The following is a 12,070-nucleotide window of genomic DNA, read 5'->3' on the forward strand; positions in this document are numbered from 1 at the left end:
CTGATGAAGATGTTGAACAGTGTGGGCCCGAGGACTGAGCCCTGCGGAACCCCAAGGTTGGAGCAAGGGAAGTTGAGGTTAGATATTAGGAAAAAGTTTCTCACTAGGAGGGTGGTGAAGCACTGGAATGGGTTACTTTGAGAGGTTGTGGACTCTCCATCCTTGGAGGTTTTTAAGACCCAGCTAGACAAACTTTAGTGGGGATGATCGAATTGGCGCTGGTTCTGCTTTGAGCAAGTGGTTGGACTAGATGCGACTTCCTAAGGTCCCTTTCAGCCCTCATTTTCTATGATTCTGTGATTCTAACTGACTGGTTAGTTTACGGTATTTGTCCAGTCCATTGATCAGCTTGCCAACCTTACTTACATCATAATAGCATCTGTTATCCTTTGGGGTTGATCCAGTTTTCTGTTTCTACCTCAGCTGAAGTAACTCTCATTTCCATAGCAAGAACTTTTTACTCTGGTTTTTAACTTTGCAACATCTAACTTAACTTGACTTTTGAAAGTTCTCTTTATCGCTAAACTTTCTTACCACTAAAATGGAGCTATTTTTGCTTATCAATCCCTTTTTCTAGCCTATGTGTTCTATTACTTACTCTTTCAATTAAGTTACTTTTATGTGGCTTGATCACAGAGATCTAGTTTGATTACACACTGGCATGAGTGCGGAAGGTTAAAGGAACAGTCAGTTCAAGGCTATGTCCCTCTAGTGTGGGGCAACACTCGTGCTGTCACATGTCATGCTAACTCTGCCAGCGTGGTCTCCTGAACATGAAGTAGTGTCGCCATGTTGGTGAGGCATCAAGCTCTGCAGCTCAGCTCAGCACAGCTTCCTGGCGTGGGCATTGCACTACACTAGCATAGCTGCAGGTGGTCCCGATTGGGAGCTAGTACATGCAGAGTCAGCCTGTCCTTGCCACCATATGGACTGGACATACCTGATGAAGAAGGATCTTGTCGAACAAACCCAGTTAACAGACAGGTTAATAAGGTGTCACCCTGCCCTACCTTCTGCCTAACTTCAGCCTAACATGGCTAACAGCCCTCTGCAGGAGTTGTTGATGTGAATAAAGAACAGGGGGTTGTGGAGAGAATTTGCAAGGAGTTATTAGGACTAGATTTCTGACTACATTTGATTGTGGGCATCAACAGCATAATGTAATGACCCATTAAGATTAGCTCTACTTTTTCAGACTAGTTCTAGTGGTGTTATGAAGCAAATGCATGTATGAACATAATCTTTCCAGAGGCCAGAAAAGCCCATTGCAATTTATCTGTGAATGCCCTTCTTAAATGAATTGTGTATTAATGCTGGTTCCTTTTCATGACAGGAGGCGCTACAGTATGCACAACAACAAGATTTCCTAAGATTGGCCTCTATGATTGCCTTTCCTAGGTCAGTAGAGACCTTCAGTAGTGACAATGCCCCAAGCAGCGGTGGCAAGGGAACAGAATTGCCACAGGTTCAGGTATGGGAGAGGAGTTACCATAAAAGCCTAAATTATCTTTAATCACACTCTATGCAATTTTAACACTCAGTTTCTATAAGGCATTAAAACTAATTACTTGAGTCATTTCTGGATTAGGTACAAATATCATACAAAATAAAACTATATTATAAAATACAATTTTAAATATGTTATGTTCCATCTACACCTCCTGCCTTCCCACCCCACCCCACCCCATCACCACTTTTATACTGGATGTAAATTAGCAATAGTGATACAGTTCCCTGGCTCAGCTTGCTTTCCAGCTGATGACGCTCTCTGACATATCCTGTGGGCACTTGCTGACCAACTCCAGTCATCTAAGGAAAGAGCAGGTATTCTTCTAAGAGTGACTTTTAATTTCCACAGGTTCAGCTGGAATCTTCTGTTCCAGATGGGGGACCAGAGCAATACACGGGGTGTACAGTCTCAACAATGAACCAGACTCAACTCTGCAGTGGGGAGGTTCCAAGCCAATCACAGCAGACTTTATGGTCATCATCTGGAGTACACAATTCCCTCCAGGATGTTTGGCAAATCCTAGACATGGGCTCAAGCCTTTCTATGCTCAGTCATCAAAGCAGCAGAGATCAAGGTAAGCATGAGACTTCCTGGCATATCACTCTGCTGAAGGAGTGAACTTACAAGTGTGGGTTCCCTCTACTTGCACTGATGTCATAGTAGCCATAATTAGTCACAAAGCCTGCTGTTACACATGCTCAAGGAGTTACAGAGATACTTGAATATCACTGCAGGCAAGAAGAGGCTCCTAAGAGGAATACTGATGCTGCTCCCCTCACAGTAACACCATTAACTGGGAAATTAAAATACCCCCCTCACTTGAGAGCAGGAAGGATGTTTGAACATAGTATATTGTTATATGGTTCATGTGTTGCCATGCTGCTGTTGGAGCACCTCTGTGCCATATTTAGCTATTCTCTGGGCTAGGTTTTCAGATGCTTGTTATATCAGATCCAAAAGTCCAAATAAGGTCAAGTGAGGAGAGCCCAGGAAGGTAAGACTCCTCTCTTTCCCCCGCCACTGCTTTCCGCTGGTCAGTACAATTCCTTCCCCTGCCCCAGGTGCTTGAAAAAGCTTGTGATGCCTCTGCTTTAATATAGTAACTCGGGGGGGGAGGGGGGTGGACAAAATACAGTCCATAGGCTGCATCTGGCCCACCAAAACATTTTATCCAGCCTGTGGTGTGTCCCTCAGCCCTGCCTGGCGTAGGCGTGGGGGGCAGCACAGGTCGTAGCACATCTGACCAGTCCCACCACCCCCAGGTGCACAGCAGGGCTGGGGTGCTGTGACAGCCAGATTTACGTTCCTTCCAGCTGCTGCTGCCAGTGTTGGCACTGCCACTAGACGCGGTCCTGCTGCCCAGGCCTGCTGGCCCGCCTGCCCTGCACCTACTACCAGGGGTGCTGGACAGAGTGGGTGGGTGGGGTTTTCATGGAGACTGGCTGGGACCCGTGGGCAGGGTGTGCTTAACTGAGCAGATGGGATGTGGCTGCTGGCAGGCAGGGAGCGGCATCTGGGAGTGGAATAGGCAAGCAGGGCCAGGGCTAGGGCTGGGATCTCAGGTCAGCGACAACGCAGGGCCGGGGCCTGGGGAAGAGCCACAATCTGCTCCCCAAACATCCCTGTGACAGGCACTGGTTCTGCAGGGAGTGGTGTGCAAAGAGTGGATTTTGGCTGTGTCTCAGACCCTAGTCCCGCACCGTCACTGCCCTGCAATTCTGGCCCCCACCCATCCTGCTCCTGGACATCACTCTTCATGCATCTGTGGCCTCATCCCATTCTCCTGGCCAAGGGAGTCCTGCCTGCAGGGGGCCTGGGATGGTCTCCATGGACAGAACTTGAATGGGATGGGAACAGTGCTGATGATCATCATGCACGTACCTTTTTGTGGACCCAGCACTGGAATGGCAAGTTCATGGCAGGACGGGCCTGTATTGATGAGAGAAACTCCGTGGTCAGTTGTGTTTGTCATGAAACTTTTTCTGATTAATACTGTACTTCATGCTCATGTGCGGAGCAACAGAGTTGGCAGTTCTGTAAAGACACCAGTGTCCTAACCTAAACTCTAACCATTTCCAACTGGAGTTCCGTAACTTGCTGCACAATCTCCAGAGACCCAAAGATTAATGAAATGTATGTGCATCACTGTTTCTAATAGAATTTCAGAAGTTGGATAGAGATGTATATTGGGAGGTGAATTATCAGCTCGTGGGGTTAAATTAGGATAAAAAAATCCAAAAATATTTTTAACAAAGGTCATGAAATTTGCGGATACTTAAAGGGGCTTTTTAGAAACCGGTTGATATAGATACTGTTTCCTGGACAAGAGAGAGGTTTTCAATAGTAGGTAATATTTGTCAAGAGCAGAATATGCCAGTTAGACTATTGGCTTCTTGTTCATTTACTAAGGATAGTTCTGGAATGTGATGAAGTGGAAAAGAGTAATGTGAATATTCTAAAATTATATATATTTGGTTTAAAAACCATTTATCAGAGGCAGTTGATGTAAATGCAGGGATATATCATATCCCATGTCATAAATAATGATATATGCAAAATAAGGTGATTGGCATAATGAATCCCTTTTATACTGTCTAAAATCATGCTCTCAAAACTTTACAAGAAGCAAGGAAGGGAGTTTATATCATTTACTGGACCAGATGTGTAGCTGGGGCGGTGCAGTTTTGGGCACAAAGTGCCCTTCCTCAAGTCTCACAAAAGACATCACAAAAACCCCTTGATTTGTATGTTTATGAGACCATCATGGCTACACTTTAACCCCATTTTATAACTTTAATAAGATGCAGTCATGTATAATAGATTTCACGAGAGAATGTTCTGTAGTTATGGTACTGCACAGTAATTTTGTAGACTGTTTCAATTGTGAGATCCTTAGAAATATCTCAGCAGTTGCCATCAGTTCATTGAGTTATTTATATGAATACCATGAAAACTTGCACTTATTTGGTTTCAAGCTGAGATGTTAATTCTTTTGCCAATCACTTACCTTAATTGGGAAAAATGGTGAACCCCCCCCCCAATGTTTTATTAAAGTCTGATCATAATTATGCTGGTTTGGACCAAGAGCTTTACCCTGCAATTGGTGCTGCGTGTTACCATGTGAAAAGCCCTAGTCCCACTGTTCTTGGGACCAGGGTCATGAGCGAAAGAGAAGAGGAGCATTGGGCAAGCTCTGCCTGCCATTGGAACTTGCCCCTGACTAGTCAGTCCTTTTGAAGTACAGCCTCAAAGGACATGGTATTTCCTCTGAGGTGTGAGAACTTTCCCTGCCAGAAAATGGTTTACATTGCTATGGATAACTCAGATGCATAAGTTTAAGATTTCATAAGTTGTGATTTAGTTTTCTTTTCAAAACTGTGTCCCATGGGGCATTGTGTTTGAGCATGTATCTTGTGCAGAACAGCAAAGAAATGAAGATATTTTGCAATGAAATAGCTTATGGTGCAATATTTGAACTTAGATATAGAAAACTAAAAAGCCGCTTCTACAAACCTCTCCTTATGTTATTGGCTCGGCTTTCTGGCTCCAAATTCTGTATGTTATGGGTCAAATGTTATCATTAGTAGTAGACACAATTTGAGCAACTTTGTCATCATTGATAAAGTTTTAAGAGTGATCCATAAGGGGGAAAAGTCAGCCCAAGGCAGAGATGCTGGTAAATTATTAACCAACAGAGAAAGCTGCTACTTTCTGACTACACAGCAAAGAACACATGATTTCTGTTCCATCTTTTTGCTCTTCAGAGTGCCTCACAAATATTAAATCTGTAACTCACTGGTTTTATTTTCTACATTTAAATGTTTGTCCAGCCTGATCAAGTTATTCCTGAGTGACTGTTTTTGTGAGGTAGTTGTGAATGCTTGGGGACAATTTCAGAAGAAAAGCAGCATACATACACAGCAAGGGTTGGCAGCGTATGACCCATGGGCCAGATACAGGCCCCTGGGCTTCTTTTAAGTGGCTGCTAAGCTCTGGGACCCTGCAAACTGCAAGGAGCATCCTGACGTGGAGGAGCGGTCTGTTCTGCACCTTATACTGGGCAGCAGCTGCAACAGTCGTCAGCTGCAGCAGTCCCTCGATACAAGGATGACAGTAATTTTTTTTTCCACTGAAGAAACTACACACACCTTGGCTATTGGCAAACTTGTGACTCTCTTTTGCTTTGTCCTCCCTTGTTCTTTTCCTCTCAAATTTTCCTTGGGGTCTTGGCCTTAATGTGGCAATAAGTGTCTGGCTTCTGTTTGGAGGTGATGTCATTCTGCTAAGGTCTGAAGGCTCTCTTTTTCTGTCAGTGAGAGCTTCAATTTCCTTATCATTCTCATCAAACCCAGTCCTGGTGTTTCTTTGTGGAGAAGCCTAGAAAATTGTTCACAAGCCTCATGGATGCCTTTCTTGGTTCTCTCAGTGATCAGTGGTGTCAAGATCATCAGATAATGAGAAACTCTCCAGACTAAGGTACTGCTGCATATGATTGCTTTTAGTAGGGTTTCTTAAGCACTTGATCTGAGAACAGACCATCACATGTTTTACCACCTGCCACTCCTAGTGCAAGGTATGGTTGTCTGAGTTCACCTTCTCTTTCACACACAGCAACACATGGTTATTAAAAAAAAATTACCAAAACAGAGTTGGAGAAGATGAGAGAACATGTGACGAGTATGAGTCATGTTCCTTTAATGCACAACTCTGAAGGTGCTCAGATACCACAGGAATGATTGCAGTATAGGAACCACTATAGAGCTGGAAATAGGAGGAGGAGACAATGAGACAGTTGGAATGTTCCCCCCTCCCAACTCATGCGCTGAAAAAGGGGTCCTAACAGCTGCCCTCTGGCCTCTGAGTGCATCAGTCATTCAAAATCAAGGGTTAGGAGATCTTCACCTGTCACAGTTTTGCCCCAGCCGCAAGCAATTTGATGTCCTAAAGACCCAGGGCAAAAAATGACTCTTCCCTTTCCCCTGACAAGTGTAGAAACAAACTGAAAGTGCATGGTTCACCTGAATGGTCACTCGGGTCCTCAGTGGCTTTTTATTTTTACAGAATGGAGGTCATCCACACAGGCTTGTTTGCTCCAAATTAGAATGAGGATTAGACTGAGGTTCCCCTGTACAGTGAGAAGGTGCAGGTGGTGCATATCTGATGCCATTCTGTCATGGGAAAGGAAAGCGCTGCTCTCCTCCACTCCATTTCCTCCAGTCCCCAGAGTTCTGAGGAGGACTCAGCAGGTTGGATTCTGTGCGCAACAGGCTTGGCACTTCTGCCTTGTCTAATGGCCATAGATTTAAGTCTTTATCTCCACCTGAGTTCAAGTATATAGGTAGCAAGAAGAAGTCTCGGGGTAACATTGGACCCCTACGAGGCAGGGCAAGGCAGGGCAGTTGGTGACGGACACGCAAGAGAAGGCAGAACTCTTCAACAAGTTCTTTGCCTCCGTGTTCCTGTCCGCTGACAATGGGGTGCTCTCGGGTGATAGTGTAGAGAGCCCCGGGAAGGATGCGAGTCCCCCGACTGTTAGTTCCGACCTAGTTAAGGATTACCTGGAGGGCTTAGGTGTGTCCAAATCGGTGGGCCCGGATGACCTTCATCTGCAGGTGCTGAGGGAATTGGCTGGTGTCATCGCGGAGCCATTGGCACGGCTGTTCGAGGACTCCTGGTGCTCAGGCCAAGTCCCTGAGGACTGGAAAAGGGCCAGTGTGGTCCCTATTTTCAAGAAGGGGAGGAAGGAAGAGTCTGGCAACTACAGGCCAGTCAGCCTCGCTTCTATCCTGGGGAAGGTCTTTGAAAAAATTATCCAGGGCCGCATTTGTGAGAGCCCTGCAGGGGAAGTGATGTTGAGGGGTAACCAACATGGGTTCATGCCAGGCTGATCCTGCCTGACTAATCTGGTCTCTTTCTATGACCAGGTAACAAAGAGCTTAGATGGGAAGGAGGAAGTCAATGTCATCTTCTTGGACTTCCAGAAGGCCTTCGACACAGTGTCCCATCCAATTCTGGTGGGCAACCTGAGGGGCTGCGGCACTGAATAATGCATGGTCACATGGGTGGTAAAGTGGCTCCAGGGGTGAACCCAGAGGGTGGTGGTGGATGGGTCGATGTCGACCTGGGAGGGTGTGGGCAGAGGAGTCCCCCAGGGCTTGGTCCTTGTGCTGGTGCTGTTCAACATCTTCGTTAGCGACCTGGACGAGGGTGTGGAGAGCACCCTGTTCAAGTTTGCTGATGACACCAAGCTGTGGGGTAAAGTGAATACACCGACAGGCAGGGACCGCATCCAGGCAGACCTGGATAGGTTGGAGAAGTGGGCGGATCTGAACAGGATGTGGTTCAACAAGGACAAAGCGCAGGGTGCTGCACCTGGGGAGGGGGAACCACCATTATGGTTATAGGTTGGGGCTGCCCCTCTTGGCAGCACAGAGGCAGAGAGGGATCTTGGAGTCAGGATTGACTCCAGGATGAATATGAGTCGCCAGTGCGACGAAGCAATAGGCAGAGCCAACCGCACCCTGTCCTGCATCAACAGGGGCATCACTAACAGGTCCAGAGAGGTCTTGCTCCCCCTCTATGGGGCACTGGTCAGGTCGCGGCTGAAGTACTGTGTCCAGTTCTGGGCGCCGCACTTCAGGAGGGATGTGGGGAACCTGGAGAGGGTCCAGAGGAGGCCACGCGTATAGTTGAGGGCCTCTGTGGCCAGGCCTATGAGGAGAGGCTGAGGGACCTGAATCTCTTCAGTCTCTGCAAGAGGAGATGGAGGGGGGATCTTGTGGCTGCCTACAACCTTATCAGGGGCCACCAGCAGGGACTTGGGGAAAGTCTGTTCACCAGGGCCCCCTTTGGAGTAGCCAGGAACAATAGACACAAGCTGAGGGGGGATAGGTTTAGGTTATATATTAGGAAGAACTACTTCACTGTAAGGGTGGCCAGAGCCTGGAAGAGGCTTCCCAGAGAGGTGGTGCTCTCACCTTCCCTGGAAATCTTCAAGAGGAGACTGGACAGGAACCTGGCTGGGGTCTTATGACCCCTGCCACCCCCAGTGCTCCTTCCTGCCCATGGCGGGGGGTTGAACTCAATGATCTGTCTAGGTCCTCCCAACTCATTGATTCTATGATTCTATGAGTTAGGATCTCTTATCCAAGTAGAAAGGCAGGATAAGCATCGGGACATGTTATTTTTTTTTAATCTCACAGAGTGACCAGGATATCTTTCTGCCTTTCCAAGGAGAAGGCAGAAGTCTCGTTGGATCCTGAGACTCAAATCTTTCATATTATACTGCCACCTCCACCTGTACATGGTCTGTGAGTCTGAAGTCATGCAGCAGGCAGGGCAGGGTGGCATCTTGGGGACTAACTGGTTCAGAGAGTCATTAGAAACGATTTCATTAGTATCTGATGAAGTAGAGTGCTGCCTATGAAAGCCTGTGCCTTTCTGAACGATTTACTTCCTAAGGTACCACCCTGCCCTACCTTCTGCTGTTCCTAGCAGTGGTTTCATGAGCCAGGAGGATCACAGAGTTGCGTGTGACAGTGGCTAACCTTTCTGCCTTATTCTGGAATAACAAGGTGACACTTAGGGCATATCTGCTACCTAAACATAGCCATGGCTTGACTTGCATAGATACTGGCTGATGCAATGGGGTTTTCTCAAAACCCCAGCCACCCTGGAGATTGAGGTTGCCCACTATGGATATTAAAAGGGCATTTGGACAGAATATGACTCCAGCATGCCTACTGAATTGCCTGAAAAGAGCCATACAAACCCTTCCTCACTGTATCTTCTGCTGCTGCCAGATATCTCTGAGCTCCCCCTATTTCCTCTGGCTTCTGCTTCCTGCCCTCTATACCTGGGGATGTAGCAGCACAGGCTGTGCTACTGAGGAGCCATGGAGCATGGGGGGGCAGGGGGAGTTGGAGGGTGGCTGTGGCCCATGCAGTATATAGGCTGCATGGCATGTGCCCCCTGGCCACTCAGAAGGTGGATAGCTCTGCTTTAAGATGTAAAGAGGCAGCAAGGATTGAGTAGTGGGGGCATAGCATTTCTACCATTGGTCCAGAGAGTACAATAGACAGCTCTATTCTTCCATCCCATGAGCACTACTCGAATGATGCCAGGCACGTGATTCTGGCTATGTGTTTTTATAAAGGCAGTATATTTGGAGAATACAAGTAATCAACCCCATTTTCCTCAACTGCTGTAGACCTTGAAGCAACACACATGCCCAAGAAGTTTGAAGAATCTCAGCAAAGTGTCAAAACTAAGGATCAAGAGAGAGCACCATGTGCTGCTTTGAGAGTGAAAGGAACAAAGCTTGAAACTCTGCCAAAGGTGAAATCCAGCAGATTCTCACTTCCTAAACAGTCAAAAATCTTGCCCAAAATGACTAAAATCCGAAACTACAATGTTAAAGATTAATTTCTTTGTTGACAGCAAGTTTTGTACCCATATTCTTTAGTGTTTCATTTTTAATCTCAGAGATCCAAATTTAATTATTGGCTCAGGCATGTTGACGGTCCTCATGCGTGCAAAGTAAAGTTGGAATGTTTGACACAATGGGAAGAAGAGCCAATCCTATGACTTGTGCTGCAGGAGTGACTGCTTACTATTGTGAGACTGATTATATTCATTCAGATCAATCAATACAAATAAATATGCATTTTTATTTTAAGTACAGTAAGAATCTATTAATATGCCTGTGTTTTTGAGATTAAAAGCAAATGTTTTTGAGAAACTCTTAAAGGTGTTTAGGCAAGGGAAGAGGTGGGCACCTCGAGGTGCTGCACTGCTACACTTGCAACACTACAGCTGTCAGCCGTGTCCAGCAGCCTGAAACTCAGTTGAAAACAGAGGGGCATAAAAATAACAGGCTTAACCTTCCGTACCTTGCAAAGAGGGCGTAAAGTAATACAACATAAGAATTCTTCTTTCACACCACTGCTTTTACTTTACCCAGACACAAGTGGCTGCAAATGGTTCAGAAAAGCAGAGAATCTGGTTCATTAATAATACTTTTAAAAATGCTAGATTTTTGTGCAGAAGGAAATATTAATTGTCCTGGTCTTGCTGTTGTGCATTTCAAATTCAATGGAAAAGTCAGTGCATGAGTTGTTTTACCTGGACCCCATTATGCCTATGAAAATGATCATGAAATAGTCTCCTTCAGAAAATGGCAGCCCCATCAGTCTTGTACCAAGCTGAGGTACTGGCTTGGGACTGAGTGGGCATGCCTCTAGCGAGTCTGGGGGACAGCCAACAGCACCTTCAAGGCCCAAACCCACTAGGCATTTATGCTAAAAGCCTTCGTTTGAAATGGATTACCAGATTTACAGACCAGCCACTTGTCTGTTTTTCACAGCTTTCCCTTCAAAGGTACTACTGGGAGAGCTCACTGCTGTCCCATGCTGCTGGCGGGAGAAGTGGAGCCCTGGGAAATAAAAGCTGCAGCAAGCAGCTGGAACTCCTCAGAGGTCCCAGACAGTCGTTTGCTGCAGCTCCGTATACCCTCCTCTGTTTCACAAACTCTCATCTTTGCGCAGGGGCTAGAAACCAAATCCGGTGAAGTATTTGGGTTCTACTATATTATCACGGAAATGAACGCTGCTACTTGCATTGCGGAGTTAAATACGTGCGTAACTGGTGCAGAATCAGGGCTGCAAAGGAACAGAGGAACAACCCAGTCAGTAGCACCTGTCCTGAGGAGGTACCTTGTCCTGGTCTGCTCTGAGATCTGGCTGGTACCTAGATAGCACAGACTCCCAGCACTGGGTTGCAAGCACCTGGAGAGCTTAGGAAAAATAGTTGTTTATGCTTTTCCCCAAAAACATTTTCTTTTAATGTAAAGGTGTGGTGGTAATACATACAAGTAATGTTCTATATCTGCAACTTCATTGCCTCAGGCTTTTATCAGGTGGGTACCAAACACTCGTGCTGGTCCAGTGGTGAATGAAACATGTAACACTGCTCCTTTCCTGAGATGGGGCAGCATGGTGCATTCCTTCCACCCAGGCCTGAATAAGCTCTTTCTGCAGCTGAAAGCACCCAGAGGAATGTTGGCCTGGTGACACCACAGTTGCAGTCAAATTGCCCAAACCCCGAAGCGTTTAATTGCAGGCCTGCTGTATTTTACAGCAACTCTGAAATTCTGCTTACTGGGGGGCATCTAGTGAACCAGGCCTGGAGGGGGATGTGCTGCTGAGCTGTAGGACTGATGGGGAGGCCGGGTCCATCCTGAGTCCATCATGGGGGCTGGGGGCAGGATTTTCCTGTTAAACTGATCACCACCCCTGACATGGATGCAGGGCTCCTCATCTCCCACTGCGCCTGCTCGTGCAGGTGGTGGGCCAGCGAGGCCAAGGCTAGCCTACTTCTAATCCCCGAGCAGCATCCCCCAGAGCAAGACCCTGGCTGGGCAAGTGGCGCTTCTCGCCATTTCTTCTACCACAGGGGGCGAAAGACGCGCCCCAGGAGCCCGCGGAGGTGCCACGCGGGGCCCAGGACAGGGCCATGAGGCCGCGGGGGGGGGCCGGGGCCGCGGAGGCCCGCCGCGGCATC

The 12,070-nt window shown here is 47.0% G+C and overlaps 1 protein-coding gene across 5 annotated transcripts in view; it reads left to right on the forward strand.

The window, feature by feature from the left end:
• FASN (fatty acid synthase) overlaps nucleotides 1–12,070 on the forward strand; it is a 110,291-nt gene that overhangs the window by 52,188 nt on the left and 46,033 nt on the right. For all 5 annotated transcript variants that reach the window (XM_019556500.1, XM_019556499.1, XM_019556501.1 and 2 more), the window contains 2 exons: nucleotides 1,334–1,471; nucleotides 1,859–2,084. In XM_019556500.1, coding sequence (XP_019412045.1) covers nucleotides 1,334–1,471; nucleotides 1,859–2,084 — 364 coding nt within the window. The remainder of the gene's footprint in view (nucleotides 1–1,333; nucleotides 1,472–1,858; nucleotides 2,085–12,070) is intronic.

This window comes from Crocodylus porosus, unplaced genomic scaffold (genome assembly GCF_001723895.1).
Source record: "Crocodylus porosus isolate Cpor-Errol unplaced genomic scaffold, CroPor_comp1, whole genome shotgun sequence".
Lineage (NCBI taxonomy): Eukaryota > Metazoa > Chordata > Crocodylia > Crocodylidae > Crocodylus > Crocodylus porosus.